This window comes from Fundulus heteroclitus, chromosome 21 (genome assembly GCF_011125445.2).
Source record: "Fundulus heteroclitus isolate FHET01 chromosome 21, MU-UCD_Fhet_4.1, whole genome shotgun sequence".
Taxonomy (NCBI): Eukaryota; Metazoa; Chordata; class Actinopteri; order Cyprinodontiformes; family Fundulidae; genus Fundulus; species Fundulus heteroclitus.
The window spans coordinates 17,102,310-17,117,055 of NC_046381.1; the positions used below are offsets into that span (position 1 = coordinate 17,102,310).

Here is a 14,746-nt window from a genome sequence, read left to right on the forward strand (position 1 = left end):
AGGACAATTAGGACGTATCATCCTTTCCACTGGTATGTCACCCATGGGGATTTACGTTCTATAACAGTAAAGGGTTTTGATTACGTGAGCTACACAGATGTGTGTTGATATAAAATGAAAAAAAAAAAAAAAAGTCATGCAATAAAAAGTTATTTCTTTTGAAGTCTCTGCCTGTTTGGCTTGGGCTGCTCCTTTTTATCTGGGGGCAGCTGTGATGATAGGATGGAAAAGAAAAACCATATCTGAGGAATTCCTGAGTGGACCAAAGAGAGTACGCTGTGTCCCGATTAAGTCCTTAAGAGATGTAAAGCCTAAAGTAACAAGAAGCAACATAAAAAAATAAGCCAGTAGGGAAGAGAGGGAGCTAAGACTGGGGGGGAGTTAAGAAGACCTCAGAGGACATGTAATATGTTTGTGTAGGAAGAGATGAGAGGAAATGTTGAATGTAGAACAGCAGATGGACAGATTTGTTGTTTTCAATGAAAAGGGTTGGCCCAATCAGAGATGTAGGTTACAAAGTACGCCTGAATTCCTGGGCGTTCTTTGTGAGGTGCCATCCGATACTCTGAAAGCACGGGATGGATCTTTTCACTCACATATGTACACACTGTACCTTATGCAAGTTATACCTAGGCACGTTCATTTCCATGGACGCAAGTTGAAGCAAGGATACATGCTAAGTACAAAAAAAAAAAAAAAAACAGGAAAAAGAGAAGGCCCTAACCAAAATGTCCAGTAGGGTGATAAAATAAAAGCAACAGCATAAATTGGTCAGAGAGTCTTAATCAAAAGCTGCCAAACGCCAGTGGAAACAAGGTCAACTATAGAGACATCTGGAGACGTCAAGGTCGTATCTGGTCTTACTAAATGAAAGTTAGCCTTTTATTTACACAAAGCGTTGCTCACAAACACGCCGAATCACTAGTTGTATCTCCGCTTAAGTAAGAATAAAGAACAATTCAGAACAGTTCAAAGTAAAACAGAAATTCACCATATCTGCTTCACTGGATTAAGGGGTGCCTTGCTGTTTTGTTTGTAACATACGCTGTTGCTATCTCTTCGTGTTTCGACAGGTTCCATCACTATTAAGTTAATAAAGCACAAAATAAACATTCTGGGTAACAAGGAGAGAAAAAACTGGAAAAAAAAATCATTTGTAAGCACTGAACAACTATTGGCAAAACAATTCGGCGCTGATTAGAAACCCTTTAAAAACAACAGCGCGGTTTGTGAAACTTTTACTCTATTTGTGAAAACCAAAACATTTGGGTTTCTTAAGATTTATCACAGTATTACTAAAATCTCATCCAGTCTCATTCTCAAGGACTGAATGTTGTCATTGCCTCATCTCGTAAGCTGGATGCATCGTTGCTAGTGGTATCAGGCTCGATACCAACGTCAAGCACTCATAGTCGTACTTGTAAAAGCAACCTGATACCTATTTTGTGCTTTATTATCCTGCAGGGCTGGGCTAGGGTTCAATAAAGGAGCTATGAGTAAGATATTTACCCTAAAATCAAACCAAATCATTCTCATATTTAACCTGGGATGGAAGTAGCTTTCTCTATAAATAATCGGTCCTCTTCACCAATAATGTCTAAGTCAAGTATTTCTCCTTTCAAAGCTGGAGGTACGGTGCGTAACTACTTCGGTTCAGAGTGTAGCCTGTGCTTACTTCCTGTTTCCTGAGCCAATCGCATGAGAGTTCTCAGGTTTCCTAAAACAGAGCGCAGCATTTGGTATTTTATTTTGGCAAAAGAGCAGCAGCCTGCAAACATGAAAGCCAGTAAGAGAAATGGACCAGAAACAGAACAAAATACATCATTATTACTTATTATTCCTTTCAGGGTATATAACACTGAATCCTCCAAAAAATGTTTTTTAATCATAACTTCTTTTTGATAATATGCCTGTTGTGGAATAAGCACTCGTCAGTCTGACATATGGGGAACCCTATAGGTTGTAGTTTCCCAGGGCAAGACATCGAACTCTTTGCATTGTTACAACAATTAAATAGAAGGAGTCTGTTCTCTATTTCTGCATTTGATTTCAGGGGTTGTGGTTTTTATGTCTAGGTACTTAGTAGTTAAACTATTTTTTGACCTTCTAAATTTCAACTAAATTTGAAGAGTTCTTCCTAAAAGTGACAGTCTGTAACTAGGTTTTTTTATTAGCATAAATCAAGTATTGCTTTCATAAATCACTAAAACTACAAGCGACTTTAGAAAAAAAACAAGCCATAAATGTTGGACCTAGCGACAGTGCCAAAAACCATTTCAAACGATGACTGTAGCTATTAGCCACCAGCAGTAGCTTGGTACCAAATACATGGAGGACATGTTAACATTGTCACATTTATCACATGCTGCGGGTTCTGCAGTAGTTACTACGTGCTTAACAGCGAGGTCGTTGGCAGTAGATGGTGCCCCAGTGTGTAAATCTTACACACTGGGGCATTAGATATACCTCCCTCTCTCATATATAAATATAATTTTATCCAGAAAGAACTCTGGTTAGCTATCAGCTATCATTGTACCGAAAAACACAGTGAAATGTTGTTGGGCGGCGTCTCTTTTAGCGGCAACAATTTTAGTGTACTTAAATATATTGAATATCTGTATTACAAATAGTGCAAAAATAGTTGCACAGTAGTTCATTTACTGGATTAAGAGAAAGGAAAGTTCTGACCCTGCCTCTTAAAAGAATCGGAGGCGATTGGGACCGAAATCAAAATGAGGAATCGGGAACCAGAACTGCAACTGTTCAGATTCAAATTGAACCCTCTTTAAAAGCAGAGTTTCAACAGAAATAACTCTTTTGACTCTGTGTCAAATTTGCAGTCAGTCTGCAGGTGATGTTCCTTCTCTTCCTCTTCCGACGGAGAAAGCAGCAACTCGCCGCCCAGTATCTGAAGACCATCTGAGGAGGAAATGTCACGGAGCAAAGCACTCGCAGTCATTCAACCCACTCTTCTTCCAGCTGACACACTCTTACTGTCATAACCAAATGAGGGCTGGGAGGACACTACACAGCTCTGCTTCGTTGGGTAAAGTCCAATCCAAATTCTAACTCCAACAGAATGCTTGCCCCCACCAAGCCTCCTGGGACTGGAGCAGCAGGACGAAAGCTGGGAACGCCGTGGATAAACTGGTGGAGTCCCTGCATGACTCACTAGAATCAGGTGTTGCAATGATAACACAGGAACTGGGGATTGTCCGTGAAAACAGTGGATGTAATAAGATTTCTTGATAACACAAATATGCCTGTGATTCAGTCCCTGCTACTTCATCCAATGCACTCCGATTTTTTCCTCAGTACTAAGAATCATAGCTAGGAGACTTCCAGCACTAAACAGATCAAACAAGACATGTAATTTTAAATGACCAGAGGCAGCAAAACAGTTCATGGTAGACTGTGATCTTGGTGATGTTTGTCCTCCAGAACATCCGATCCATAAGGAATTTTCAGTCTTTTGATCCGTTCACCAATCTTACCCCCAGATTGTCTATTTTCAGATTATCAATTTGATTATCACTCAAGCCTCTAACACTGTAAAACAAAAACGTTACTGATCTTGTACCTGTGACGCTTACGTTCCTACAACTACCAAATCCTCCAGCAGGGGGCAACTTCCTTCCTCCTTTTCAAGCGGCCGTTACTCATCCAGATTTATTAAACGATTCACCACGATGACTCTGGGACACTGGCAAAAGCGGCGCAAACAGGAAATGCGAGCAAACACCACAAATAAGACGAAGAACGGAAATGAAAATACAGCAAACATTTTCCTGATCCAGCGGTCACTTTTGTTAGCCACTTGGCCCGGCGTATCCGCACGTTGCGCAGCCGCCTGAACAATGGGGGGCGGCCATTTCTGCACGATAACGGAGACGGATCGCTCACTTAGACATGGACTTGGGTGGTAAAGAATTATGCTCAGGTCCTTCCCCATAAACAAGATTCATTAAGACACTGATAAATGCCCATTTCATATTATCGCAGCATTTCCTCTACAGGGCACTTTCTGAACGAATCAATACTGGTCTCGGCGGTCATTAGAGCGCTGATGGATCAGAGCCAGGCTGCCCCTTTAATGGGAAGATTTTCCATCAACACGACTCTGGATCGCTCTTATTCATCATAATAGGTAAGGACATGGATATGTGGAAACCTTCGCTTCTCCGCCGCATCGTTTAGTTGACGAACGGCAAATATGGCCTGCCACTCTGCTCCATGGTCCCTCATCTGTTTAAGAGGACTCCCATTCAGAAGGTCTCCCCCTTCATTAATCCGAACCCTCGTTCACACTTAAAGAAAGAGACCTTGGGATGAAATACGCCTCTGCCGTTTGGGAACGCACACATCTTAAAAACGCTTCTCTGTGCCGTGCCGGTTGAGTGAAATCAGAAAAGAAAACAGACCATGAGAGATAAATGCTGCCGGTGTCTTCTTAGAAACTTATCACTGAGACAGACAACACTGACAGATAGATGCTGGCAAGCAGATTTTTCTCCTCTACCGCAAAGACATTCATCTTTCTCTCCCCCCCCGTTAGTTCCTGCACGGAGCGAATGGTAAAAAGATGTGGGCCAGATGCGAGACTCTCTGCTGACTACACTTAGTTACTCAACAATGCCACTGAGTCACTCGCTTTATCTGGCAAAACAGTGCCATCTTATAATAAATCTCATCTCTAAGCATCGCCACGCCTCACAGGAGAAACTTCAAAGCCAAGGTTGGGAGGAAAAATAAATTAAAAAGAACACAAAGAGATGCGTTTCAGTATTGTATGTTGATTTCTTTAAATGCTTAATAATTCCAAGTATTCAAACTGTCCCTCAGCTCACGAGGCAAAAACAAATAAACGCATAGTCTTAAATAAATACATTTCTTTGAACGCAGCTAAATTAGTGCCCGACCAAATTTGGAAAGGGGTGAGGAAAGTTATAAAATGATGAAACACTGCCACCTGGAGGGGCTCTAAGCCACTCACAGGATATCAAATCAACCTTGATCAAGTGTTTTTCCCACACCACACAAAGGGAACTTAAAGTAAAATGTTGTTGAAATGAGTCTATTAGTTTTGAGATTTGAGCAAGCAAGTTTAAATGATCTGTCAATGGAATAAGATTTTTGCACTTAAAATAGGAACAACTCATCTCCATCGTCTTATTTCTAGTGCAGCATATCTAATTATCTTATATTAGGGGTCAAAATACTCACTCCATTGGCAGATAATCTTGTTTACCTGCTCAAATCAAGGACAATTATACCAAGGAAGGGATATACATAGAAATTCTACTTACTTTTAGTTCCCTTTTTGCAGTGCAGTGTTTTGAGGACCACCTGTTTACTCAACAACCAATAAAAATGTTCAAAGCCAAGGTTACAGCATAAAACAGTGCAACTTAATGCTCTTATGTCATATAGGCTGTAAGGTACACCACACCTAACATGGTTAAATGAAACATGACAAAATGCCTGACACATTTTCCTGATTTATATCCATAACGCATCGTTTTCCTTCAACTTCAGAATAATGACCTGCTAATTGTTGGTCTATAACGTACAGTTTTACTAAAACACTTGTGAATAAAATGCAATACAATTTGAGCAGGATAAACATCTTATTTTATTTTTGATTGCATTTCATTCTGACCGTTTTATTATTCAAACACAGGCCTGGAGAAGTCCAGACGGCGTGAAATGTTTGCTGATGAAGAAAGGCACTAGTCTTGGACTGAGAGTAGGGCCATTGAATGTTGGGACTATAACAGGAAAAACCAGAGCGCTGGCGGACATGATGTAGAGGATTAAGGTGACCATATTGTGTGCTCAGGAGACCAAGTGGAAAGGTAGTAAGGCTAGAAGCTTAGGAGGAGGGTTCAAGTGTTCTACCAGGGTGTGGATGGGAAGAGACATGGTGTAGGAGTTATCTTGATGGAGGAGTTTGTGAGGGGTGTTCTGGAGCTGAAAATAGTCTCAGATGGGGTGATGAGTCTGAAGCTAGAGATGGAAGGTGTGACGTTCAGTGTTATTAGTGGTTATGCCCCACAGTCTATGTGTGTCTAAAGCGCACACCGTGTAATATCACTCCGCCCCTCTGGTAGGGTGACCAGATGCCCCCGATTTACGGGGACAGACCCCGTTTTGGATGACCTGTCCCCAGCAAAAGCTGCCCCCGGAAATGTCTCTGATTTCAGTGCATCATGATGGAGGAAAAATGTTTAGTGCGACAAGAGGCATTTAGCCAGTCCTGCCGCTGTCCCAACGTGGTAAAGCTTCGCCAAACGCACCTTCCTTGCCCCGACGGCATTGCAGTTCAGAAAAAAACAAACCAACCCTCATTAGAGAAATGAAATCTGGTCACCTTACGGAGGAAATACACTGGTCGCATAACGTAAGCGGTGCGGTGTACGGGCATTTTTTTAAGAGGGTAAATTTACACCAGACGCTGAAAAGTACACATCTGCGTGATTCTGCGGAGAGAACTTTCGTCATGGGTAAGTGATTAAAGAAAGTCAAATTATCCGTAATATATGTGTAAGGTATTAAATTACCAGTAATATATCCTATGTTTTGATCACCTAACAATTCATGTCTTCACCATATCTGATTAGAAATCGTGTATTTTAGTTTGCTAACTTGTTAAGCTTGTCACAACTACATCATCCATGGTACTTTACTTTAAAGACTACTCTTATTTTGGGATACTTCCGGAAGTGAACAGGACGTTTTTCTGTTTATTCTCTGCCAAACAGGAGCGTTTATGTGTCTGAAATTAGAACTTGAATCTAATTTAGCCGTCGCGTAGCGTTATGCGTCTGGTGTAAATTTATTGACTGGTTTGAATGAAAAGCTAACCTAAGCGTAGGACGCGCGTATGCTGCTTTGCTGCTGCAACGCGTCTGTTGTGTTTCCTCCTTAACACCGCCATCTCCTGAGAGGGAGAACTATCCGTCTCTGCCGGGAGGACAGAGTAGCTGGATGACACTGCCCTGTTTCTAACATAAGGCCAAAATAAACAGAACTTTCATATTGAATTAACTTACTAGGTTTATTGTTGGTAGCATGTACTCTGGGCGCGGGCTGCCTAACATGAATGCACTTCTAGTTTAGACATTACAGTCAGGCAGTCTTGTAGACAGCTCAGGGGTCCGATTAGGTAGTGACACAGTGTACCGTAATGCTCCGATTGAACGGAGCAGTTTGGTTGCTTACCAAAGTCATACTTACACATTTTAATAGATTTGTGAGTGCATTGTACCACATAAAACCAGACAGTTAGCACAACATTAATCAAATCTAAAGGTGCACAGGATTATAAGGCGCATCAGGAATGTTTGAGAAAAATGTAAGGATTTTAAGTGTGCCTTATAGTCTGGCTCAGGAACTCAGTGACTACGAGGCAGTGGTAGGTGAGAGTTGCCAGACAGCACAGGATGGTGGTGTATAGAATGACTCTGATGAAGATGAAGAGGATGAAGGAAGAGCAGAGGACAAAGGGGTGGAAGCTGGAAAAGGAAGAAGGGGTGTGTGGATTTCAAGGAGGAGTTGAGTCAGACTGTGGGTGGCCAAGAGGTGCGTCCAGATGACTGTACAGCTACAGTATATTCAACCTATTACATAAAAACAGGTTCCATTTTCAGCACTGACAGTGCAACGTTACACTGCCACTTCTGCAGATTTTTCTAAAAAAAAAAAAGCCAACAATTTTCCAAAAATTCAATCTTCATAAATTGCTAATTTAAATGAATCGATAAAACAGTACACAGGCCAGGGTTCCCAACCATTTTTCTTCTCCTTGCAGCCCTCAACTTAAAATCTCAATAAGGCCTGTGCCTTTGCTCCATCAGAACACCAGTCCGCCATCTACAGTCAATACAGAAACATTTTGGGGATATTTCTTTTCCAATAAAAAAAAGTAAACACTCAATCCGATTGGCCTGAAATGCTGCTGCTATTATCAACAGAAGAGTTGTCGGGATGTCTGTACAACCAAGTTAAAGGCTTTGTTTTTGTTTTTTTTCTTCATAGGTACTGGAGTCAAACAAAACCTCCGGAGGAGTTCGCTTTAAGGTGCTCACCTTTGGTTAATCATCCCTCTGAAGTTGTAATTCGCTCTGTAGTTGGGCATGGGTTTGGGATCCAAAGGCCTGTATATAGCGGGCTCCCCTCTCTTCATGGCCAGACCGTTCAGCTCTACTGTGGGTGTTATACTGCCTGTGGCGGTCGGGTGCATGGAAAAGATTCAGCAGGAAAATCAATAGATAAAATAAATAAAAAAAAGATCATATTCAAGAGGTCTTTTATTTTAATTTATTTTTATTCATTGCTGTGCCTTGTAAAAGTATCCATATGATTTGATTTAAATTTTTCTTCTAGCAACAAATCTACAAATCTAGCTACAAAACTTCAATGTGCTTTATTGGGATTTTGTGTGATAGACTCAAAGAGTGGAGCAAATTTGCTAAATGGAAGGAGAATCACGCACAGAAAAGGAAAATCGTCGCATGTTTGTATTCAGCGTCCCTTAACCAACACAGTGATGAACCATAGTTTTGCTGCAATTACATTACCAAGTCTTTTGGGCTATATGTCAGTACCAGCTATGCACATTTAAAACAAATTAGTTCATTGTCCTACTGCAGCGGTTCTCAACCCCCCCACAATCCAACAAGAACTTCAACAAAATGGGTCAACATTTGTGACTTTTATGGGTCAATTTTCTTAATGCAGTGTAGCCGTTGATCTGAGGATTACCCACAATCCCTTTTACATGTTAGAACCCGGTTGCGTCAGGAAGGGCATCCGGCGTGAAAACCTCTGACAACTCTATGTGCAAGTTGTAATAACTTGCTGTGGCGAGCCCTGAATACCGAAAGGGCTCGCATAATATTAACGACATAAAAAAAGGCTTTTGGTCTGAGAAGTATCTCCTGAACGACGGCACAGGTTACGTTTAGCTAGCCACGAACCTCATCGTCAATAACACACCGACACCTGAGATAAACTGGCTGAAAATATGGCGAAAATGATATCAAGAAAGTATTATCAAAGACAAACTCCAGCTACATTAAGCTTTACACTCTTTCAGGAGTTTATTAATGTCAACTGCCCGCAGACATTAATAGCTACATTACATAGGCCTGTTGCAATAATCAATAAACCAGTTAATCGCACAATAAATTTTAATCACGTGATTAATTAAAATAAGCGCGATAATTTGCGTATTTGCGTACATGCTTATTTGCCCTTGCGTTTCCGTCTCCTCTCTCTGAGACGGGATAGCAAAACGTTTTCAGTATGCTGCATTCTCGTTTCCTCAGTATAGGAGGGGTTAAATCTTGCCTGGGTTTCCCGCAGAAAATGGGCTAATTCTGATGGCAGTTCTGGTGGCTCGTGGGAGGTGCCCGAGGAAGCTGTTATTAATAGTTTATTAGCTAGGCATGAGCACTGAGCTATATAATACACTGGAGTGCTAATCACCGTCTGTTTGAACGAGTCGCTTTGAAGCCACCAGCCGCCATATTGGTACTCCCTATTTCCCCCCAGTAACTAGGGAATATGTGCGCTACAGCATCGAATAACGAGGATTTTCTCATGTTCAGGGGGGGCTTAAAACTTTTAAAATGTCAAATGCCATATACTTTTATGTTATGTTCTAAAAATATCAAGTACTGAGAAAGTCATGTGCTGAAATATTTTGCATTTTATTCATTTAAATATATATGTTTAACATTTATAAATATATAAATAACAATGTACAAAAACATATATTTACATATGTGTATACATATATATACATATATACATATACACATACTTATATATACATATATATATATTTAATATGAATAACATGTAAAATATTTCAGCACCTATTTTCCTAGTAGCTGATAGTGTTAGTACATCCACTGACTGTAGAATTACCTGTGAAATATTTTCACACAGTCAGAAAACTGCTTGTTGTTGCAACCAAATCCTATGGGATTCTGTGAGAGTAGGGAGTAGCAAGATGGCGGCCAGTGACTTCAGTTTTTCGGCAAAAATCAGCACTCCAGTGTATTATATAGCTCAGTGGGCATGAGGCGCTGTTATTAGCTCCTCGTGCTTAGCTAATAAGCTAATAACAGCTATCGTGTTATGTTGGTTGACCGGGAAGTTTTATTCCAGACGGGAACTTTACAGTTTTACGTTTCTCTCAAACATCGGGCCACTTAAAATAAACAAACCATGCTCAGCCTGGCGGGGGAGTGGGGGGGACGCTAGTCTGAAAAGAAATTAAACTGGTGTCAAAGCCAAACACTTGTCACATCAATGCAGTGAAGCCGTTGCTCTGAGGATTACCCAGAATCCCTAGCTACTCCTACTACTGATTGCAGGTAAAGACCAAACAGCAGATGTTGCTGTTGACCGATTTAGCAGAATTCCTCTATAAAGGTCCAGATGGACTCCCCGCACACGCAAACACACCCTGTCAGGCGCCCTACAGTCAAGAACCGCTGTCCTGCTGTGGCTGGAGGGCAAACCTTTGCCCCCCATTCTTCGATCTTTTCCAACCCCTGACTTCATCCGTCCTCCCATCAACTTTCACAAGCTTCCTCGTCCCCACTGAGGGAAAATCGTCCCCACAGCATGGCGGCATATGGTCGCTGTGAGGATGATGTATACGGGAGGTGTGAAGACTTTTTAGCCACACTGCAAAAAGGGAACTACAAGTAAAATTTTCTTGAAATTTGTGTATTTTTCCTTGATTTGAGCAGCTAAATAAGACTATTTGCCAATGGAACAAGATTTTTGCACTAAAAAATAAGAACAATTCATCTCCATCATCTTATTTCACACTAAGTGCAGGATGTCTAATTATCTTATTTTAGGGGTAGAAATACTAATTTCATTGGCAAATGGTCTTATTTAGCTGCTCAAATCAAGGAAAAATCCACTCATTTCAAAAAAAAATTGTACTTACTTTTAGTTCCCTTTTTGCAGTGCACAAATTGGGGTTTTTCATAAAGAATTTTTTTTTTATTTACGGTCTGAGACAAGACGACCATCCAAACGTCTGCAGTGTCCCCAACACGGTGCGAGGCAAACTGAATCACAGACATGTGGACTTCCTAAAGGGGGTAACTTCTGAAGCCAGTGGGTTGCACGGGATTTTATTTTGGGTATACCACTTAACGGGGACAGAGCGCAAGGGTTCCGGTCAATATGGTCTTTATATGTCAAATATTAAAAAAACAAATAAACATGCAGGGTCGAGAGGGACAGGTCACTAGTCCATCACAGGGCAACACAGAGACACACAAGACAAAAACCCTGCACACACATTTATACCTAAGGACCATTTAAAGAGACGTATTAACCTAACAGCCTTTTGGACTTTTGGAGGACGCAGATCCCAGCTCAGGGTTCGGACCCTGGACCTTCTTGCTGCCAGTCAACGGTGCTAACACTGCAGACCCTAATTTGACAACTACAGATCCTTTTTTGTCCACATCATACCTAAAAGTCACATGTTGGTCAGTCCCATAAAATCCCAATAAGACACATTGAAGTTTGCGGTTGCAACATGAACAAATGCGGATACTTTTGCAAAGCACTGTGCAAATGTGCATTAAAACTAACGTTTGATTATCATGGTTCGATAACATAAAAAATAAAAAAAAGCTTGAATCTGAGATAAGTTACAAACAAATGAGCTCCAACATAGGTTTTGAGCTATCCTTGGCGGGCCTCGCTGCTGGTCAGCTGGGGATGCGGTACCTGGGTTGCTGTTGACGTCTATTTTAGGCGAGCGAGGCGCGGGCCTGGGAAGGACGCTCTCGGCCAGCGCTTTGGCAGCAGTGGAGTGCTGGGCCTTCTTGATGCTGGTACCCTCTGCCTCCCACACCTGCTCCCCAAGAGTCAGCTGCACCGTGAAGATCTGAAACAGCGACACCCAGCAGGAAAAACAGTCACCTCCCAGAACCAAGGTCAATCCGGAAGCACTGCGATTGCATTTTTTTTAAGCAACATGCTCCTGTAAAAATTAAAAAAAATAAAAACTATAGAATATGTGAACATTTCACCTTGGCGTGTGCAGGGCCTCTCTCGTTGAGGAGCTTGTACTGTGGTTGGATCCGGTTGAAACGGGCTAACTCATTCACCAAGCACATTGGAGTTTTCTCTTTAGGGTTTGCCATGTTCTCCTGGGGCGAGCCTTAGACACAGAGCACCCAAACACAGGAGACTGAGAACCGGACAGGAACCACGGGCGTTAAAAAACTCGATTTACATTTATCGGGCCTCATCTGTGTAGAGAACTTCGGAAACGTCAGCGTCAGAGAGCTGGACGGAGTAAATCTCATGTATTTTAGGGATCCGTTGCACACAGTGTGATATGCCTCACTGCTTTATGTCAGCTGACTTTCATAATTATGAGTAACAGTTAATGAAAACTCGCTATTCATGTTCTCAGAAAAGCTCAACGTTACACCAGAGCAACAGCAGAATTTGATGCTGTTCATGCAGAAATGTCGACCTGCATCTGCGTACGCGGGTACCAAACCGTATTTGAGCTCAGTACTTCAATAGGCCTCCTTCAGCCTGAATTAGTGGATTATTGCAGAGTGGCATGGAGGCGATTAGCCTCTGGACGAATGAAGTGCTATAATATTTTCCACTAGTCGACTGCGCTGACTTTGGACGCAATAAAACAGTGTAGAGCAACACCGGCGGATGACATGGTACCAATCAGCACCGACTCTGGAAACTTCCCTCTGGACCTCACTTAGCTGGGATTCTGAGCCCTCTCCACTCTTTCTTGCGGCTCTGGGACTTTAATTTTCAGATTCTAAAAAGATGCTGGGATCACTGTCGTCTGAAAAGAGGAGTGAGCAGCATTCCAGTGATTTTCCTGCTTAGCCCATGTAAGATCCATCTGACATTGGTTCTGGTTCAGGACTGACTAAACATCACCAGCGTTACAATGGTATCCAGGTCCTGGATGTGTCTGTGCTGGATGGCTCTTGAGGCTGTGACTCCCGCCGCAGTCCAAACTCGTAAATCTCTGCATCTTATCTGCCTTTCTTGTGTATTTTTTCCCCCCTGCCGCACTTTTTCCTTCCACTCAACTTTCCATTACCGTTCTTGGATACAGCGCTCTGTGAACAGCCAGCTCTTTTGGCAACTACTTTTCATGCCTTACTCTCTTCGTCTGTGACTGCCTGCAGGAAAACTGTCAAGTCGGCAGTCTTCCTGATGATGGTCCAGACCAAAATCATCCTAATATTTCTGTTAGTCTATAAATCCCTGAATGGCCTTGCACCTAAATACATCACAGACTTGTTATCAGTGTATCAACCCTCCAGACCACTAAGGTCTTCTGGCTCCAGCCTTCTCTGCATACCTAGAACCAGAACCAAACAAGGAGAAGCAGCATCTAGTTTTTATGCTCCACCTATCTAGAACAAACTTCCAGAAAACTGTAAAATTGCTGAATTCCTTTAAATTAAGATTAAAACACATTTGTTTAGGATTGCCTTTGACTGTTCTAGTTAAACTGTTTTACTGAAACATAATTAGTTCAACTTTTTTAGTCCAACTGTTTCTAATGTTCTATTTTTTTTTCCTACTTGCTTTTATTCTGTTTTATTTTCCTATATTTTAATCATGTAAAGCACTTTGCATTGTCTCTGTGCTGAATTGTGCTATATAAATAAATTTGCCTTGCCTTAATTAACAGAAAATACATGGTTGAATTATCTCCCGGTGTGTGGCAAATCTATATAAATTAAAAGTTTCACTTGTTGAACAGCGATATTCAGATGCACCTTCAGTTGCAGGCTACGGGTCAATCGTTCCACTGAAGCGTTATAAAACGCCAAAGCACGCTCAAACACAACAGTGCTGCTTTCTTCCGACCGTCCCAGTGAGCGGGATCCATCACTTATCCGGGAACCTGGTGCTGATCGTTTTAATGCGAGCTGCTCGACACAAAAGGCGGTGACAAACAAAAAAAAAAAAACAAGTGATGCACAACAACGAGGTCTGGGTCGTTGCGTTGTACCTGGCGGCGTGGCAGACACAGGAGCGTCCCCATATCCGACCGCAGGAGCAGGGCAGGCGGGTGTGGGGGCCGGGCCTGTGCCGTTGACAGAGGGCTGCAGACCCAGGGGTCCTGGGCTGGCCATGGCCGTGGGAGGAACTCCAGGGGAGAGGCCAGGACCAGCCAGGGGCGCTGTGGTCTGTACTTTCACTTGAGCCATGCTCTATACCTGGAAGAGAACGAGAACGAGCCGCTGGGCCGTCAGTGCTTCAACGACACTCGGGTCCGCACGCAATCTTTTTGTTAGAGGATGACGTTTCAGCTCCACGCCTGGAGAACCGACTCTCTCGCGTCCGCATCCACCGGCGGCTAATAGACGCGAACAATGAATCTTTATTCCGAGGAGCTCGACTCGATGCTGCTGCTGATGCTGCTGATGCCAAAGGCGAAAAAACGGAGGCAGCCTACATGCAACGAGCATGTAGGATGACATTCAGGTGCCGGGGCGTGATGACCACGGTGACGACGGTGGGACAAGATGCAAAAATGTCTCCTGCTCAGCTCCACTCACTGTCATTGTGGCCATATAATCTTTTTATTGGTTAAATTTTTTGTGTTTAGGAAGAATCGGTAACAACGATGTCACAAAACAAGATTTGGACGCCCAAGTTTGAATTTGTTGTGGATTTGAGGAATTTCGAGGTAGTCGTCCTG

The 14,746-nt window shown here is 42.4% G+C and overlaps 1 protein-coding gene across 1 annotated transcript in view; it reads right to left on the reverse strand.

Moving 5' to 3' along the window:
- Positions 1 to 14,261, reverse strand: part of stau2 (staufen double-stranded RNA binding protein 2) — a 134,004-nt gene extending 119,743 nt beyond the window's left edge. The window contains exons 1-4 of the mRNA XM_036125513.1: positions 14,054 to 14,261; positions 12,075 to 12,205; positions 11,770 to 11,929; positions 8,088 to 8,223 (exon numbers count right to left, since the gene is read on the reverse strand). Coding sequence (XP_035981406.1) covers positions 8,088 to 8,223; positions 11,770 to 11,929; positions 12,075 to 12,205; positions 14,054 to 14,252 — 626 coding nt within the window. The 5' untranslated portion in view covers positions 14,253 to 14,261. The remainder of the gene's footprint in view (positions 1 to 8,087; positions 8,224 to 11,769; positions 11,930 to 12,074; positions 12,206 to 14,053) is intronic.
- Positions 14,262 to 14,746: the final 485 nt, after the last annotated feature.